The sequence below is a fragment of the Oncorhynchus clarkii genome, chromosome 20, assembly GCF_045791955.1.
Source record: "Oncorhynchus clarkii lewisi isolate Uvic-CL-2024 chromosome 20, UVic_Ocla_1.0, whole genome shotgun sequence".
Classification (NCBI taxonomy): Eukaryota; Metazoa; Chordata; class Actinopteri; order Salmoniformes; family Salmonidae; genus Oncorhynchus; species Oncorhynchus clarkii.
Window position 1 is genome coordinate 42536413 of NC_092166.1, and position 20999 is coordinate 42557411.

The 20999-nt window shown below is 40.9% G+C and overlaps 1 protein-coding gene across 1 annotated transcript; it reads left to right on the forward strand.

Moving 5' to 3' along the window:
- The first annotated feature begins 441 nt into the window (after positions 1-441).
- LOC139377437 (uncharacterized) lies at positions 442-20726 on the forward strand. The gene is made up of 3 exons (XM_071120466.1): positions 442-2607; positions 6658-7489; positions 20218-20726. The coding sequence occupies exons 1-2, from the start codon at positions 937-939 to the stop codon at positions 7393-7395; spliced, it is 2409 nt and encodes an 802-aa protein (XP_070976567.1). The 5' UTR covers positions 442-936; the 3' UTR covers positions 7396-7489; positions 20218-20726.
- Positions 20727-20999: the final 273 nt, after the last annotated feature.

Genomic DNA, 20999 nt, shown 5'->3' on the forward strand with positions numbered 1-20999 from the left:
CTAGTCAGAGGCGTCCGTCGGGTCTGTTCAGCCATGCAGTCTGTGGCTGCTGAAACCCCTCTTCTCTCATCAGTCTCTTACTCCTCTCTCACTGGCTGAGGATTCCCTGACTGGCTCTATCCAAGCTGCATTTAATTGAAGGGTGCCAGGTTGTAACCACCTAGCAAGCAGGGCTAATTAGCTCAGAAAGCTGTACTGGAGCAGGAGACTCACAGCTACACCGCTGTCTAACGGACTGACTGGATGATAGAAACACACAGAACTAGATCTCCGGTGGAGGAAAGAGAGAGGGTGAGAGAGGGAGAGGAGACATTTACAGGCGACTGTGTGAGAGAATGAGAGAGAAGAGAGAGAGTTAGAAACAGCAGCAAGACTCAGAGTGTGAGAGGTGGAGCAATAGGAGGAGGGGAGGGGAAGGGAGGAAACGGGAAATGCAAAGCCAAGTGAGGGAGAGCGACGGGAAGCCTGCAGCAACAAATAAGACTGAGGAACGAAACAGGAGAGGTAAAGAGAGAGAAGGAGAGAGAGAAGGGATAGGGGGAGGGAGGGAGGTGGAAAAGAGGGGCCACGAGCAGGAGAGAGGGCTGCAGGGTGAAGGAGTGAGAGAAAAGTTAGAAAAGTGAGAGAGGGGGTCAGGGGAAAGAAAGAAAAGAGCATAGAGAAAAACAAGTATAGAAGAGAAGGGGAAACAAGAGGCAGGAAGAAAGGGGGGAGGGAAGTCTTAGGTAAGAAAAAAAGAGCAGAGCTGAAAAAAAGTTTTGTTTTGCGGTGGAGTCAGTCATAGATGAGGAAAACAGCTTGAGTGAATGGCTAGTTTGGAGTTGGAGAGCAGCGTGGAGGAGGAGGGGAGGAGGAGGGGAGGAGAAGGAAACCAGTTGTTGTTTAAGGCGTTTTCCACAGCAGCCTCTACTCTAGACGGACTGTTTTCATTCTGACATGTACTCAGACAGCACACGGATGGGACACTATAGATTCATTCATCAAAACACAGACGACTGCTGCTACTGCCTTCACTGTGTCCAATACGGACCCACGCTGTACCAGGGAGGACCAGGGGGGTACAGACCACCACCCACGCACCCAGACCACCCAGAGTTGGACCTCAGAGGAGACATCAGCCTTCCTCCTTTCCCTGTGGAGCCAGAGGATATAGAACCTGGACTAGAGAAGTGTGAGAGAGGAGGTGAAGGAAGAGGAGATGGTGGAGGGGGAGAAGGTGGAGAAGGAGAAGGTGAAGGAAGTGGTGCTGAAGCTGGAGCTGGATGGGGTGTAAGTGGTCACTGTGCCCCACAGAGGAGGCCAGTGTTCACCGGGCCGGGTCAGCATGGTCAACCTCAGCCAGGCCAGTTTAGCCCCAGCCACCCCTGGAACTACAACCCTGCCCAGTGGACCTGCCCAGTGGAGTCTGGCCTGGGTCTGTTCTACTCCCCTGTGAAAGAACAGTGTGGCTATGTGGGACAGGGTGGAGGTGGCACTGCTGGGACAGGGATCGGGACAGACCCATTCAACAGCAATAGAAAAGCGTCAGCCTCATCACTCCCCCTGGACCCGGCAAACACACAGTTCAGGGGTCAGCGGACCAAACACAGACAGGCTAGCTACAGCTACGGTCCTGAGAAACCGATCTGGGATCAGTCAAAATACAGACTAGAAAGACAGGCTAGCTATAGTCCACAGGAGCAACACAGACAGGCTAGTCTCGGTTTAGAAAAGCAGGTCTGGGGTCAGTCGAACCACAGGCTAGAAAGACAGAATAGCTTCAGTCCACAAGAAATACACAGCCAGGTTAGCTACATTTACAGTCCAGAAGACAAGCTGACACAACGACAGCTAGTCAGCTACGGTCCAGAACAAAAGGTCTGGGGTCAGTTGAAACACAGACAGACTAGCTACAGCTACAGTCCAGAGGAACAGGTCTGGGGATATGCTGGAGATGAACATGATCATTTGGACAGGTGTGTACCGCTTGAACAAAGAGAATTACACCCTCACATGCCAAATGGACATAGTGGTGGTGGTGGTCCCAGCCCCAGGCATGTGTACTCTCAGGGCGTGGGAGATAGAACTAACTACCAGGAGAGGACTACTAGATTAATGGCTGGGGGAGCTGTAGGTGGGGCAGGAGTGGACAGCTGTAATGGACGACATGTCCCTGCTGGCTCTGGCTCTGTTCAGAAGACTTTATTTTCCACTGAAGTCCCCCAGAAACAGTTGGTCAGCCAGCCCAGGCAGATGAGTCATTGTGGGCCTGGCCTTGGCCATAGAACCCCAAGTCATGGAGCTACTGGACCAGTGCATGGAGCCACTATAGGCAGGGAAGAGAGATTCAACCAAAGGGCCAAACAGCCAGCAAGCCAGGGAGTCAACCAGAACCAGGGAGGAGACCCAGACGTAGACCCCCAGAGACAGAGGGTGAAGCAGAAGGATGGTCAGGGTTCAGTCCGGAAAAGCCAGTGTTCGGTCTGGGAGAACCAGTGTCATGTCCGGGAAAACAAGGGTTCTGTCCGGCAGAAGGAGGGCTTGGTTCGGGAGCAGATCAGACAGGTGGTGTCAGACCTCGAGGGGGTCCTGGGAGGTCTCAAACAGGTCCACGTGGAGATGAAGGAGGTAAGAACCCTTTGCTGTAGACAGCCTGGTTAATCCAGAAAAAAATGAAATTGAAAGCATCCCAGTGTTGTCTAATTTTTCATACCTTAGCTTGTCCATTGAGCTTTTGTCAATACTGTATGTTTAACCTAGCAGTTAGTCTGGTCCCAGATCTGTGTGGGGCCAAACATGGGAACTTTTGCTTAGACCATGGTTTAAACCATTGGTATGAAATGGCTTGCTGCTAGCTTTTCTCATCCGATGCTAAGGGCGGCCAGCTGATTAGATAATTATATCCGTTAACAAATTCCATCTCAGCCAATTAAAACGACTGCAGTAATCCACTAGGTGAAGTCTAGCATCCTCCTGGCTTCACTACTTATGAAACTGATGCAGTAAAAGACACAAAATCTGATTGTGCTTTCCTGTCAATTCTGTTACACATGCTATTGATTGACTGGCCTAGCCTTTATAGACATTCAGATCAACAATAGAGCTATCATCATTGTCATGGATGTGTTATTAGCTGGGTTAGCATATATCAGCACCATTTTTCTTCAATGTTGATATAGGCAAGCCTAGCCCACTATAGGCAAACACGTAGTAAATTAATAATATGAATTGAGCTTCTTGGAGTCACTCAGACCAAAATACAGGCTATAGTATAGGCCTAATATAGAAATATGAATCACTACAATGAATATAGGTGAAGATACATAAACGTATACACTTAATTGTACAAGGATTTATATGCATTTTGATAATCGGTTACTTCGTCACATTTGCACTATTTTTACTTGAGTACACATGGTAAATTACTATTGGGTAAATGACTGCTATTTGACCACACCACAAGAGTCATTGCCTTTGACTTTTACAATGTCTGAATATAAACTTACATGTTATATAATCCTCCTACTTTTTTTCAGTCAAAGTACATGGATGTTTGTTAAATGGATGAGCAAAAACTTTGGTCATATACGGTATCAGTCAAAAGTTTGGAGGGGTTTTCTTTATTTTTACTATTTTCCACATTGTAGAATAATAGTGAAGATATCACAACTATGAAATAACACATATGGAATCACGTAATAAACACTAAAGTGTTAAGAAAATCTAAATGTATTTTATATGTTAGATTCTTCAAAGTACCCACCCTTTGGCTAGATGACAGCTTTGCACACTCTTGGCATTCTCCTAACCAGCTTCATGAGGTACTCACCTGGAATGCACTTCAATTCACAGGTGTGCCTTGTTAAAAGTTCATTTGTGTCATTTCTTTCCTTGTTAATGCATTTGAGCATATCAGTTGTATTGTGAAAATGTAGGGGTGGTATACAGAAAATTGCCCTATTTGGGGAAAGATCAAGTCCATATTATGGCAAGAACAGCTCAAATAAGCAAAGAGAAACAACAGTCCATCATTACTTTAAGACATGAAGGTCAGTCAATATGGAAAATGTCAAGAACTTTTAACTTTTCTTCAAGTGCAGTCGCAAAAACCATCAAGTGCTATGACTAAACTGGCTCTCATGAGGACCGCCACAGGAAAGGAAGACCCAGAGTTACCTCTGCTGCAGAGGAAAAGTTCATTAGCGTTACCAGCCTCAGAAATTGCAGCCCAAATAAATGCTTCACAGACTTCAAGTAACAGACACATCTCAACAGCAACTCTTCAGAGGAGACTTAGTGAATCATGCGATCAAATTGCTGCAAAGAAACCACTACTAAAGGACACCAATCAGAAGAAGAGACTTTCTTGGGCCAAGAAACTTGAGCAATGGACATTAGACCGGTGGAAATCTGCACTTTGGTATGATGAGTTAAAATTTGAGATTTTTGGTTCCAAATACTGTCTTTGTGAGACGCAGAGTAGGTGAACAGATGATCTCCGCACGTGTGGTTCCCACCGTGAAGCATGGAGGGAGGAGGGATGTTTGTGTGGGGGTGTTTTGCTGGTGAAGCTGTCTGTGAATTATTTAGAATTGAAGGCCACTTAACTGCCATGGCTACCACAGCATTCTGCAGTGATACGCCATCCAATCTGGTTTGCACTTAGTGGGACTATAATTTGTTTTTCAACAGGACAATGACCCAACACACCTCCAGGCTGTGTAAGGGCTATTTAACCAAGAAGGAGAGTGATGGAGTGCTGCATCAGATAACCTTGCCTCCACAATCACCCAACCTCAACCCAATTGAGATGGTTTGGGATGAGTTGGACCGCAGAGTGAAGGAAAAGCAGCCAACAAGTGCTCAGCATATGTGGGAACTCCTTCAAGACTGTTGGAAAAGCATTCCTCATGAAGCTGGTTGAGAGAATGCCAAAATTGTGCAAAGTGGTCATCAATGCAAAGGGTTTCTACTTTGATGAATCTAAAATATATTTTGATTTGTTAACACATTTTTGGTTACAACATGATTCCATATGTGTTATTTCATAGTGTTGATGTCTTCACTTTTATTCTACAATGTAGAAAATAGTAAAAATAAAAACCCTTGGATGTGTAGGTGTGTCCAAACGTTTGACTAGTACTGTATTCAAAAGCCGTTTTGAATCTTGTATGATGTCAGGAGCCTAGTCAAGGAAGTATATTGTCACACTCCACTTAGACCATGGGTAACAAATTAAACCAAGCAGTTAGCCACATGGGCAGATTGTTAAATCAACAATCTGCCTCTGGTGGCTAAATTGGATGGTTGCTCTACCATTTAAGGTCTCTGATAGGTTGTTTCGTTATTTTGTTACAATATATAATTATCTGATCAGCTGGCCATCCTCAGGATCGTGTTGAAATTATTAAGGCTTATCATTTTGAGTTCCGTCCATCTCATTTTCCATTGACTGTACTTACCAAGCCCTTGAAGTGTTCCAAAAACACATGTGATCTCACACTGAGTATACATTAAGAACAACTGCTCTTTCCATGACATAAACTGACCAGGTGAATCCATGTGAAAGCTATGATCCCTTATTGATGTTACTTGTTAAATCCACTTAAATTAGTGTAAATGAATGGGATGAGACAGCTTAAAGAATGATTTTTAAGCCTTGTGACAATTGAGACATGAATTGTGTGTGTCTGCCATTCAGAGGGCGATTGGGCAATACAAAAGATTTAAGTGCCTTTGGAATTGTAGTAGGTGTCAGGCGCACCGGTTTGTGTCAGGAACTGTAACGCTGCTGGGTTTTTCATGCTCAATAGTTTCCAATGTGTATCAAGAATGGTCCACAACCCAAAGGATATCAACTCATTATTAGGAAGGTGTTACTAATGTTTGGTATATTCAGTGTATGTGAAATGAATGTGATCACTTGTGAAGTGTTCCAAAAACACGTTATTTTCACATGATTCCACATGTGAAATCATGTGATTCATCTGTAAGTGAGGACCCAGCAATCATTTTGATAGATATGTTTTCATTAATGTGTTTATTATGAATTGTAATAAATTAATGTTATGAGTAAAATAGACATAGGGAGAGGAGTTGACTGAAATGTACTCAGAGATCAGAGGACGAGGCTATGTAACCTTAAGTCTATGTATACATTTCAGCAGGGTCTATGCTTACATTGACATCTGAGGCAAAGCAGACACAGATCAATGGATATCCTCTCTTTCTGTTTATGTAATGGTACATGACATTTAAATTACATTTGCATTCAGCTTTGCAGAAAAAAATACATTGCAGGCAAGTATGGAACAAGATAGCATTGCTTGTGTTTCACATCATTTCTTGTAGTTGCATTGATTTAAAGCTATTCACATAAACCTTTTGGCTAAAACCTGCTGCTGAAATTGGCAGAGACACAAGCAACACTTTAAAGAGCCTGCCTTGAGACAGGTTCTGAATTATGGTTTGCTTTTATGGTGTCCATATGCAATAGGGCTGTAATGTACTGTACGCTGTAAAACACAATCTACATCTCATAAGTCTTAGCTCTTAAGCGGCAATCAACTGACATGTCATATCATAATGTAGTATAATGTAGTGTTAATTAATGTAGTATAATGTATTAATATACAGTATTTTAGTAATGTAGTATATTGACTATGTATTGTCATTTAGGTGGTTGAACAGATTGATCTGCTGACAGCTAACATTGACCTGGAAGAGGGATCATGTAACAGTTCCCCTCATGGTGGTGACGCCATCCCCAACCCCAGAGACTGCAGAGTCCTGATGTATAATCAGAAGACTAGTACTGGAGAGCAGATGTATACCCACAAGATTAGGACTGTTGACCTGAAGACTAATGGAGACCAGGGATTACTGTACAGAGACCCTGACCATACTGTCACCATACAAACTACCTCTCCGTCCCATGTCCTCACCGCATCAGTCATCAAAACCAACCGGGTTGGCGTCACAGCCCTGAGCCCCCTGAGCCCGAGCCCTTCCAAAGACTCCAAACCAGAAAGACGCGGGCTCAACAAAGACCCTCCTATACCTGGCCCTTCCAGAGACATAAACCATGTGACCCAGACCCCTGGGCTAGAACAGATTCCCTCCCTACCCCTACTATTACCGACCCACACCCCTATCCCCACAGCCATGGTTGGATACAGTGTCCCGTCTCGTAGGAGCCAGAAACCACCACTGTACCCCCACCCCAAAGGACGGATGGAGAGGCTTAATAAGGGTCTGGCTCCACCACCCTACCCGGCCCAGTTAGCCCTGCCGGTCCTGCCCCACCTGGCCCAGCCACCCTACCCTACCCACCCTAACCACCCTGCCCTGCCGCCCAGTGCCCTGAAGACACCCCCATACCTGGAGAAAAGCAGACCGAGCTCCAGCATGGTGTGAGGGGACAGCCTCACTTCCGTGGGGGCCGGGAACATATATGACAAGGACAGACCTACACTGAGAGGTAGTCTGAGAGGGACTGACCAGGGACATGGTAAGTGTGTTTGTGTGTGTGTCTGCTTATGTTGTCACTTGGGTGCTGGTGATGGGGGAAAAACTCTATAAAGTTACATATTGGGATATTATTTTTTATTTCTTAGTATTTTTTTTACCCCTTTTTCTCCCCAATTTCATGGTATCCAATTGATAGTTACAGTCTTGTCCCATCGCTGCAACTCCTGTACGGACTCGGGAGACTCCTGTACGGACTCGGTCGAGAGTCGCGCATCCTCCGAAACACAATCCAGCGAAGCCACACTGCTTCTTGACAATGTGCTAGCAGCACAGCTAGCACTGCGATGCAGTGCCTTAAACCTCTGCGCCATTTGGGAGGCCTCTGGGATATTATTTTTGATTATTGATCGTATTGTTTTGACTATTTCGCAATATAATTTTAGATTGCTGTACCTGCACTAAAACTCCAGGATTTTTTCTTCATAGCTTGTTCTCCATCTTCTTTTTAATAAAGTAGCCAATTCGTTTTCAGCACTTTTATTTCCATGAATGATCAAAACTCGTTTTATCATGGCTCTCTCTTCTCCCTCTGCAGAAGACATAGTTGAGCAATAAAATCACAGTATTGAATTGAAATGCATATAGAATCGTGAGAATTGCAATAGATATCATATCGGCACCTAAGTATTGTGAGAATATCATATCGTGAGATCCCTAGCAATTCCAGCCTTAATGGGTTTCTTTGTGAGATCCCTGGCAATTCCCAGCCTTAATGGGTTCCTTCCTAATGGTTCTGACTCATGACTTCATGACTTTTTTAACAAATCAAAAACTGAAAAATTGGGCGTGCAAAATTATTCAGCCCCTTTACTTTCAGTGCAGCAAACTCTCTCCAGAAGTTCAGTGAGGATCTCTGAATGATCCAATGTTGACCTAAATGACTAATGATGATAAATACAATCCACCCGTGTGTAATCAAGTCTCCGTATAAATGCACCTGCACTGTGATAGTCTCAGAGGTCTGTTAAAAGCGCAGAGAGCATCATGAAGAACAAGGAACACACCAGGCAGGTCCAAGATACTGTTGTGAAGAAGTTTAAAGCCGGATTTGGATACAAAAAGATTTCCCAAGCTTTAAACATCCCAAGGAGCACTGTGCAAGCGATAATATTGAAATGGAAGGAGTATCAGACCACTGCAAATCTACCAAGACCTGGCCGTCCCTCTAAACTTTCAGCTCATACAAGGAGAAGACTGATCAGAGATGCAGCCAAGAGGCCCATGATCACTTTGGATGAACTGCAGAGATCTACAGCTGAGGTGGGAGACTCTGTCCATAGGACAACAATCAGTCGTATATTGCACAAATCTGGCCTTTATGGAAGAGTGGCAAGAAGAAAGCCATTTCTTAAAGATATCCATAAAAAGTATTGTTTAAAGTTTGCCACAAGTCACCTGGGAGACACACCAAACATGTGGAAGAAGGTGCTCTGGTCAGATGAAACCAAAATTGAAGTTTTTGGCAACAATGTAAGACGTTATGTTTGGCGTAAAAGCAACACAGCTCATCACCTTGAACACACCATCCCCACTGTCAAACATGGTGGTGGCAGCATCATGGTTTGGGCCTGCTTTTCTTCAGCAGGGACAGGGAAGATGGTTAAAATTGATGGGAAGATGGATGGAGCCAAATACAGGACCATTCTGGAAGAAAACCTGATGGAGTCTGCAAAAGACCTGAGACTGGGACGGAGATTTGTCTTCCAACAAGACAATGATCCAAAACATAAAGCAAAATCTACAATGGAATGGTTCAAAAATAAACATATCCAGGTGTTAGAATGGCCAAGTCAAAGTCCAGACCTGAATCCAATCGAGAATCTGTGGAAAGAACTGAAAACTGCTGTTCACAAATGCTCTCCATCCAACCTCACTGAGCTCGAGCTGTTTTGCAAGGAGGAATGGGAAAAAATGTCAGTCTCTCGATGTGCAAAACTGATAGAGACATACCCCAAGCGACTTACAGCTGTAATCGCAGCAAAAGGTGGCGCTACAAAGTATTAACTTAAGGGGGCTGAATAATTTTGCACGCCCAATTTTTCAGTTTTTGATTTGTTAAAAAAGTTTGAAATATCCAATAAATGTCGTTCCACTTCATGATTGTGTCCCACTTGTTGTTGATTCTTCACAAAAAAATACAGTTTTATATCTTTATGTTTGAAGCCTGAAATGTGGCAAAAGGTCGCAAAGTTCAAGGGGGACGAATACTTTCGCAAGGCACTGTATGTACGTGATGCATGTACTTCATGATGGTAGTATAACAATTTGATTATACAAAATAATATTGGAGCAGCTATATTTGTGAAAATGCGAGATGATTGCTTGTATGTGTGTGTGTGTGTATGTATCTGTGTGTCTGCTAATGTCACATGAGTTCCCACTTCTCGTTATATCTTAGTCATCATGACTTCAGAGAAGTGGAGAGTAGGCTGGAGTTCAATCATTTCTTGTAACGAGACACTGACATCTGATATTGATAGTGGAAACAAATGTCACTAAGTATTTATAGGATAACAGTCATGAGTCAATATATATCTGAGCATTGCGGGACTACAAAATAACTCCCTGACACATTTATCTTACTATCATTCACAGATATAATATTTATAAAGATTGTGTTACACATGAAAGATCTAATTGACCACCATCAAACATCACAAATTAAGAATTCCAGAACACGTGTCTAAATGGCTGCAGAGATTTACACCACCATGTATAAATATTTGAGTAGATAAGGTCCCCAAAAATACAATATTGTTCGATTTGGTAAAGAAGCGTGAAAATTGGCACACTTTTATAATTTTTAACACTTAACAACACCTGATATAATGCCATTCATCAAAGCCCTGGGTCGGTATATAACGCCCCCTGTAGGCCAATTGTGAAAATGCATGTAGGGTACTAGGAGGTAACTAGCCCCCTCTAAGAACAATGTCTAATTGTTGACACAAAAAAGCAACGTTTGGAGAAGAAAAATTGGTATATGGATGAAAGTCATGCTTAGTCAAATAAACTATAAAGGGAATTAAATGGCTACAGTTTACACTTTTTTGATTATTTCATGAAAAGTAGATTTTTTTTAAAGTACTGGGGTAACTGCCCCCCTCCCCCCGGGGGTGCCAGTTACCCCGGTAGAAGATTATGGCATAGGATTTCACACAAGTGTGTTAAAATCCATTTAATTCTTTAGTAAGTAATACTTAAAAGCTAAGTACAGTTGTCTCATTTTAATTATTTAAATAAAATATGGGGGGGAAGTGGTGTTGCACATGTCACCATTAATATCCGCACTATGAGGAGATTTGATGTAAAGTCCCTCTTTTTAACTCACATGAATTTTCTTTGTTCTTTCTTTGTTGTTAATTTTCGATACAATCCATTATGTACAAATGCACCTAATATTATTTGAATAATGCAAGATTTAAAACCCAGCAGTCTTTAAAATGATATTCAGGATCAAAAGGTTTTCAATAGTTGGAATATAATATTGGAATGGAATATAACCAAAACTATTAAATGACATTGGAATATAACATTTCATACAATAACTTAACTAATTAACTCAGTGTAACATTGATGTGACAACTTTCTTATGCTCTGCTATTGCACAATTCTAAATTGTACATAGGTCCCAAATAAAGCTATCCCCAGTAAAATTGGAGCACCCCTCATGAGCCCACCAATCCAGTCCCCACCTGTGACTGAAAACAGGGGGAGAGGTGCCAATTGAAAAGCTCTCTTAAAAACATAGCTAGCTAGCTATCTACCTACATAACATAAAATGCTGTGTAAATTAGCTAAAAGGTTATAAAGTAACGTCAACTGTGAAGCTATCAGTCACTAGTGTAAACATTTACAACTGCAATTAAGTTATGTTATCTTTTGAATTACCTCAGACGATCTGATAGTAAGGTTGCTAGCTAGCTAGCATTTTCTGCTAGTGAAGTTGCTAGCTAGCAAGCTAGCATAAACTAGCAATAACTGGGCCAGTCATTTTCTAAAAGACAGGTAGAAACACATTTGTAACACTTTGGGGGTGTATATCATGGCTCCCCCCTCTCTCACTCTCCCCACCACAAATGTTATGACTTTACGACAGGTCATAAATACCTGGTAGAAACTGCCATGCAGTATTGAGGGAGAGAGTCTACCACAGGGCTGCCCAACCCTCTTCCTGGATATCTACCGTCCTGTGGGTTATCAGTTAAACATAGTGGCAGGTAATTTTTTACCCTTTCGACAACACAAGGGTTAAATGTGAAGACTTATTTTATCAAATCAATCCTCTATGTGTAATTATTATTACGTGATTAAACTAATCATGTAAACTTTAATTAACTAGGAAGTCTCTATTTCCCGAATTGACTCTTCAGATATTTTCATATCTTATCAAAACAGTCACTTATTAATGAATTATTATTATTACCTCATCAGTTCTTATTAGTGAACAGTGCAAACCCTTGGATATCTGCACAAACCCTAGTTTCCATAATGAATCAGCAATATACATGTTGACCTAATTATTTATTTACTAGCTAACTAAATAATCACACAGTATTACATAACAAACAAACAGTAGATATTTGGGTTCTACATGATACAAAGAAAAAGTCCCCGCGGACGAAGCCGATATGGCAGCTTGGTAGACGAAGGAAAAGGGTGGGGACTGAGAGAGCGAGACAGAGAAAACGGATTCACTACACCAAGTGGATAATTATAATCATTGAAATGCTAATTCTTTGCACATGAACGGCCGCTTATTCGAGAATAATTTAAATGTATATATTTACACCATGTCGTTGTTGTCTCTCCGTAGAAAACAGTCACTTGTTCTGTAGAGTTCATCAGAGTCTCTGGTAAACTTTCCCAGAAGACACAATGTCTTTCGTAGTTGTAGGTGGTTAGAATGGGTACTTCAGAGTACATTTCGGAAATGTTCTTATAGAATCGATGCTTCGGCGGTTGTCGGTATTCTCGTTCTAGACTTACGTAATTTCTAGCTGCAGACCAGTAATTGAATGTCTAAGATTTGCTCTTATTCTGTAGTGATCGATAGTCTCCGAGTTGAACCATTTCCAGACGTGTAGCCAAAACTACAGCTGTATGGTCTCCGATGGCCTATAAAATTGTAGCCGTTCCAACGTGGGGACTCTGTCCCGGCGTTCTCTGACTTAAAACCTCTTAGAGCTCCCCCCCTACTTTTTTCAACTTCCGCCTGAAAACATACCCAAATCTAACTGCCTGTAGCTCAGGCACAGAACCAAGGATATGCATATTCTTGGTACCATTTGAAAGAAAACACTCTGAAGCTTGTGTAAATGTGAATTGAATGTAACACAATAGATCTGGTTTAGATAATACAATGAAAAAAACATACGTTTTTTTTTTATTGTTGTATCATCATCTTTAAAATGAACAAGATAAAACAAACATTCAGATAGGATGATGCGGACAATTTCAGTGAAAAACATAAGAGGGCAACAGTACTTGTGCAAAGTTTCAGAATGATAACTTCCAAAATGAGTGTGCTACATGACATTTATCATGAAGTCACCCCGGTGTCCCACACAAGTAGCCCAAATGTACCCAAGTGGCCAAATTGGTGAAGTTATACATTTTGAATGGAATAACTATATACAAAATACCAAAATGTTATTCTAACACCCCCCCCCACCCCCAATTTTTTTTTTTTTAAATTAGAAAAAAAAAAAAAAAAAATAGATACATTTACAAAATAACAATTTCAATATTTGGAAGACCCTCAGTCCTCTACACAATATTGTGCTACTGATGCCAGGAGCCATAGCAGTCTCTTTCTGCTGTAAAGCAGAGGGTCACCAAGCATGTGGTGCAGGTGATGGGGGACCTCATTCTGCAAAGAACACAGCGACGCCTCCATGCTGTGCCCTTTTGGCCCTGAGGCACATCCATGCCTGCAGAAATAAATTTGGGCAGATGAACACCACTTGTGGCAGGACCTGGATGAACCAGCTTCAGTGGGGGATGGACACCTTGGCACTGGGGGCTCCCATTCGGAGTCAGTGTCACTGTGAAAGAAAATGTTCAGTAAGAATAGTTTCACATATGAGCCCTGTATCAACAGGTATAATAAACAGATATATATAGAGTACAGTGAACATAAGGTTGAATATATTATTATAGACCTGCTAGATCTACTGTCTCATTTATATTATGACATTTCAGCTAGATCTACTGTCTCTATTATATTACAACAGACCAGCTGTATCTACTGTCTCCATTTCACTTTGGCCATTGTTGTGGGCCTGCCCTCCCCTCAACAGCCTCAAATAGGCTATTTCATTTAACAAATAATATTTAATATTATTAATTTCAAATAACGGCATTAGCATGAGAAGAACTTACCAGTCCAAAACGATGTTCTCTCCATTCAAAAAATATTCCTCCATTTGGGAATCGCTAAATGAATCATCCTTGATCAATTTCTTCTAAAATTGTGTGTACATCTGTATATCTAGACTTAGATTTAGCTTTCCCTGACTTCGTCGCCATACTGATTGATATATAAACAGCTGAATATGCGCTTTACCAAAACAATGTTGTGCGCAACATGCGTTGCTCCTTCCGGTATGAATCGTCAGTGGCGAATGAACCTCTTTACGCCGGAGTTTACTACATGGGTTGGTCTTCCAAAACATAAACATTACATATTGCCGTTTACCTCAGCTCATTGGCTATCTACCCAGCTAGATTTCAAGACGATCAGTGGTCATTGGGTTAAAATACAGTCAATCAACGAAACAGCTTACTTGTTGTCTTTGCAGACAGGTTAACAGCAGAGAAAACCACCTAAATGATATTTGTCCTAGAGTGAAACATCGCCTTTGTTCATATTTCCATGAAAGCTGTACACGACCAGGGTACAAAGATTGTCTTAGGGTCATTTTTGATCATCATTTGAGGCACACACACACACACACACACACACACACACACACACACACACACACACACACACACACACACACACTGAGAAATTTAGATTATGTGCTACTGATTGAACAAAACTAAAACTTTCTTGTGCATGTGCAGCATCTCCCCTCCACGACCCCACACATAACTTAAGTTCACAGACAAAATAAAAACAATTTCAGACTAAGTAAACATTTCTTGAAAGCATTGTTTACTAATGGGGAATGCAGTCAGAGGCTATAAAGGTGCTGCAGATGTCATTCCTACTTGTATATTTAAAAAACAAATTATAGATCTTACTTCATTGGAATATATCGATAACTTTTTCAAAATGTAAAAAAAATTGATAAACTTATCACAAAATTATTTGTTGAAATATCTCCAAAAGCTATGATGACACAGAGGACATGTTTTGTTGAGCAAAAGCAGTGGCAGCCAGGGAAAGTGATCTTAATATGAATTACAGTGGTGCGAGCAGTTACCCCAGGGGGCTAGTTACCCCCTAGTACCCTAAATGTATTGATGTTTGGGTCAACGCTTCACCTGTGTTGGGTCTACATGGCCCCAAAATAGCTTGAAAGTGTTGTATTGGTTTGGGGAACACATTCCATAAACCAACACCATAAGGCCTTTTTATGTAATTTTTTACTTATGATCGCAACTGATTTAAAAAACATAAAAAATTGTAGTAAGATTTTTATATTTTCACTGTCAGGTGTGCTCCCTCTCCGGCCTCTAGGTTACCAGGCTGCTCGTTATGGCGCACACTTGTCACCATCGTTACGCGAATCAGTGCATAATGACACTCACCTGGACTTCATATAACTGCCCTATATATGTCACTCCCTTTGGTCCCTTCCCAAGGCGTCATTGTTTCAGTTCTTGGGTCATGTCTATGCGTTGTTTGTGTTACGTGTTTGTTTCATTTATTTATTAAAAAAACTCACTCCCTGAATTTGCTTCTCGATTCTCATTCACTTTCAAAGTTGTGTATTAAATACAAAGTCACCTTTTACACTTTTACACCCATGGAGCTGGTTGGCCATTTTGTAAAACTGTTATCCTAGAGTGTAATTGGTTAAATATGTACACTGTAGCTGGATATATTTATTTGAACATATACTGGCTTTTTGTAAAAGTTTTGTGATCTTAACAGAAAGGGACATCAGATTTTATGTCACATTTCTTAAAAGTGCCATGGTATATATAATATATAAGCAGTATGAAACTTTGTATTTAACACACCACTTTAAAAGTGAAAATATCAACATTATACTGAGTTTTCTGATGGTTTTTCATAATTGTTGCGATCATGAAGGAAAAAACAAAGGCCATATGCTGTTGGTTGATTGAATGTGTTCCCCAAACCAATACAAACATTTAAAGCTATTGTTGGGGCCATGTAGACTCAAAATGTCAATACAGGTAAATGTATATGTATAAATGTATATTCACAAATGGTGCTACAAGCCAACCTGAGGCTTGGCTAAAATGGCACAATATGAGTTTTTTTCAGCATGAAAAGTTATGTGTCAGTTTTCACGCTTCTATACCACATTGAACAATTTTCTAGCTTATCAACTGGACTAAAAAAAAAATAATGAGAGAGAAAGAGAGAGTGAGCGTTCCCTCTTGTGCAGAATATGTGTAACTGCAATCTATTTTTTTTCTGGCCTGTACCTTGTGTCTGTGAGTTGGGCAAGCACAATCTGGTTTTAATCATAAAGCCTTTGGACAGATATCAGAGCAGAATGAGGCAAACCAAAAGCTAGCTTGTTATATTTGAGATGGTCACATAAACATGAGCAGTTCTAGACATTGTTCAACATGGCGAGAGTCAAAGACGGTGTGGATATAAAGAACAGCTTCCAGGGAGAAAAGGCCTGTGACTTCTGGTTAAAGCTTTGAAAATAGGCTTTGAAATAATGGAGAAGTAGATCGATTTTTTTTGTACATTTTCTTGTAAATCGCTTGTAAGTACACAACTATGGTTATTTTCTACGCAATACATTTTGCAGTGTTAAACTTACACTTACAGTAAAGAGTGCATTTTAACACCATCTCAGGCAACATATGGTGCTAGTCTACAGTATTCTGATTATAGTGTTAATATTGAGTGTTAACGTAAAACTCTGCAATGTAAAAAATTAACACTGCAGTACACTTGCCAGTGTTACTGAAATGTAACACTATGGGGTAAGTAACACTCACAATGTTATTTATATTCAACACTAGTGTTGATCTAAAGTTAACTCCTATTAGTGTTAAACAAAACACTGTTGCAGCAAGTCATTTTGGATGTTGTTTTAACACTGTATGGTGTAAATCCTAAATTGCATATTTCATATGGTGCCTTTTCTTTTTGAGTGAATTGTGAAGTTACCACCCATGACTAAATTGTTAGTAAGAGGGACATGGTTGTTTAATTCATTATTTTTAAAGGCCTGTGGCTTTCACCAAATAAGTATCTAGGTGAAGGTTTTCTTTAAAATGTTACTTTATGACAATTCATTTGTTGTCCTTAATTAAGCCATTTTGCCACAACTTTGGAAGTATGTTTGGGGTCATTGTCCATTTGGAAGACCCATTTGAGACCAAGTTTTAACTTCCTGACTGATGTCTTGAGATGCTGCTTCAATATATCCACATAATTTTACTTCCTCATGATGCCATCTATTTTGTGAAGTGCACCAGTCCCTCCTGCAGCAAAGCACCCCTACAACATGATGCTGCCACCCATGTGCTTCACGGTTGGGATGGTATTCTTCAGATTGCAAGCCTCCCCCTTTTTCCTCCAAACATAACGATGGTCATTATGGCCAAACAGTTATATTTTTGTTTCAACAGACCAGAGGACATTTCTCCCAAAAGTACAATCTTTGCCCCCATGTGCAGTTGCCAACCGTAGTCTGGCTTTTTTGTGGCCGTTTTTTTGGAGCAGTGGCTTCGTCCTTGCTGAGTGGCCTTTCAGGTTATATCGATATAGGACTCGTTTTACTGTAGATATTTTATTTTTTATCTATTATCGCTCCTCTTCTCTGCTGTCCTCAAAAGCACATATTGTATTTGTATGATTAGCCTTGGATGAAATAAATAACAGGCAGAGATTTAATTGGACTCATATTGGATTTATACATTGCAGGCATGACCTTTTATCTTATATTCCTACTCCTCCATCTACAGTAGCAAGGCTGAACAACAAGGACACATACTTAACCTATGAGTTCATCCTCCTTGACACTATCTAGGTTTCCATCACTACTTAATTAAAGACTGTACAATACAGAAATGCCTTTATGGAAGGAGAAATACATTCTTAAAAGTCTAAGGCGTTGGGAGGGGAAGTTCCAAGCTGACATATTAGTGTGTAGGCTAAACCTTTCGGATGCTACAGACGTTTTCATGAGAAGACCGATTTTTGGAATCTCCTAGTCTGACAAACAGAGCTGTAAGCTCTGCCACTTTCCACCACAGATGCAGAAGGGCGACATAGGTGGATGCTGTGGATTGAGTAGCAGCCCATGCAAAAACATGACAGCTCTAGCTTAAACTGACGGATTTTGATGTTAATTTTTTTATTATGTTACATAGATTTGTGCACTCGTGTGTCAATAGACTCTAGGGGGTTAAATGTATATCAATTTATTGGCTTCACTGGGGAACAGGGTCAATTCAATTCAGCAGGTAAGCTGAAATTGTAAGAATTTAAATGGAATTGACCCCAACCCTTCTGGGCAGATGCTCTTGATACAGAATGTAAAGCCACAATTGGTAATTTGTTATGTTTTTAACCAAAACAGTGCCTTCAGAAAGTATTAACACCCCTTGACTTTTTCCACATTTTATTTTTACAGCCTGAATTTAAAATGGATTAAATGTTGATTTTTTTGTCACTGGCCTACACACAATACCCCATAATGTCAAAGTGGAATTATGTTTAATAATTTTTACTAATTCATAAATAATGAAAGGCTGAAATGTCTTGAGTCATTAAGTATCCTTTCTTATGGCAAGCCTTAATAAGTTCAGGGAGTAACAGTTTGCTTAACAAGTCACATAATAAGTTGCATGAACTCTGTGTGCATTAATAGTGTTTAACATGATTTTTTGAATGACTACCTCATTTCTGTACCCCCACACATACAATTGTCCCTTAGTCGAGCAGTGAATTTCAAACACAGATTCAACCATAAAGACCAGGAAGGTTTTCCAATCCCTCGCAATGAAGGGCACCTATTGGTTGATGGGTAAAAAAAAGAAAAAGCAGACAATGAATATCCGTTTGAGCATGGTGAAGTGATTAATTACACTTTGAATAGTGTAACAATACACCCATTCACCACAAAGATTATTTTTACAGCGTTTAATGGCTGTGATAGGAGAAACCTTGTTGTTACTCCACAATAAATCAAATCAAATCAAATGTATTTATATAGCCCTTTGTACATCAGCTGATATCTCAAAGTGCTGTACAGAAACCCAGCCTAAAACCCCAAAGAGCAAGCAATGCAGGTGTAGAAGCACGGTGGCTAGGAAAAACTCCCTAGAAAGGCCAAAACCTAGGAAGAAACCTAGAGAGGAACCAGGCTATGAGGGGTGGCCAGTCCTCTTCTGGCTGTGCCGGGTGGAGATTTTAACCGAACATGGCCAAGATGTTCAAATGTTCATAAATGACAAGCATGGTCAAATAATAATAATCACAGTAGTTGTCGAGGGTGCAGCAAGTCAGCACCTCAGGAGTAAATGTCAGTTGGCTTTTCATAGCCGATCATTAAGAGTATCTCTACCACTCCTGCTGCCTATAGAGAGTTGAAAACAGCAGGCCTGGGACAGGTAGCACGTCCGGTGAACAGGTCAGGATTCCATAGCCGCAGGCAGAACAGTTGAAACTGGAGCAGCAGCACGGCCAGGTGGACTGGGGACAGCAAGGAGTCATCATGCCAGGTAGTCCTGAGGCATGGTCCTAGGGCCCAGGTCCTCCGAGAGAGAGAAAGAAAGAGAGAAAGAGAGAATTAGACAGAGCATACTTAAATTAATTTGGGACACCGGATAAGACAGGAGAAGTACTTCAGATATAACAAACTGACCCTAGCCCCCAGACACATAAACTGCTGCAGCATAAATACCGGAGGCTAAGACAGGAGGGGTCAGGAGACACTGTGGCCCCATCCGATGATACTCCCGGACAGGGCCAAACAGGAAGGATATAACCCAACCCACTTTGCCGAAGTACAGCCCCCACACCACTAGAGGGATATCTTCAACCACCAACTTACCATCCTGAGACAAGGCCAAGTATAGCCCACAAAGATCTCCGCCACGGCACAACCCAAGGGGGGGCTATACTAACCTAAATGGCAGAGTGAAAAGAAGGAAGCCTGTCCAGAATATTCCAAAACATGCATTCTGTTTGCAATAAGGCACTAAAGTAAAACTGCAAGAATGTAGAACTGAAATTAACTTTATGTACTGAATACAAAGCATTATGTTTTGGGAAAATCCAACACAGCACATCACTGAGTACCATTCTTCATATTTTCAAGCATTGTGGTGGTTGCATCATGTTATGTGTATGCTTGTCATCGGCAAGGACTAGGGGGTTGTCTAGGATAAAAATAAACTTAATAAAGTTAAGCACAGGCAAAATTCTAGAGCAAAACCTGGTTTAGGCACTGTATATCATTAATTTAAATTACCATTGACCATTAGTTGTATTGTAGATTGCAATTTTAAGTGCTGTGTTGTTGTCTTCCTCAGGAGCCCTGACGTGGTGAAGAGATTACTTCAGTCAGTGGTGGACACAGAGACAGAGTTTGGCCTGAAGATGGGGTTATTTCCAAGGGTGAACGCTCTAGACAGACAGGAGGGGAAGGGGATTCCACATTACAGAATGAGATGCACAGACCCGAGACACAGTATGCAGCAAGCACTTCAACCTAACATATATAACTTAAAGCAGCAAAAAGACACATTTCTGATACAAGTTGGACAATAAAGTATTATATTCATAACTCAACCCTACTTGAATTATACAACGAAGGTTATCAACCAAAGAATCTGTAGAAAAATGAGAATCGATGTTGGAAGTTATATGATTATAGTATCTATATTAATGTTTATAAATGTTTATTTTAAAATGTTCTGAGATATTAGAAAATTGTACTGTCTGAAACATCCAAATAGAAATACTTCCTATTGACAACTGAATGTCTTACATTTGTTACATTTGTGTATGGATTAAAAGACAACAATGACCTAATAATGGACATTGATTTTTATTTGAAATTATTTATGTTCTGGTTTGGCACCAATGGAAGACAGTAGTCTGTCTCAGTATGTTTCTTCTCCACTTGACTCTCTGTATTTCATGGCACTAGGGTCTAAACTGCCTTTGCCTACATCCCAAATTACACCCTATTCCCTATATAGTGCACTACTTTTGATCATAGCCCAATGATGGGAGTCATTTGGAACGCAACATGTATGTCTCTTGCTGTCTTTATGCCATGGCACAGACTGCTGTGTGTTGGAGCCGTCTG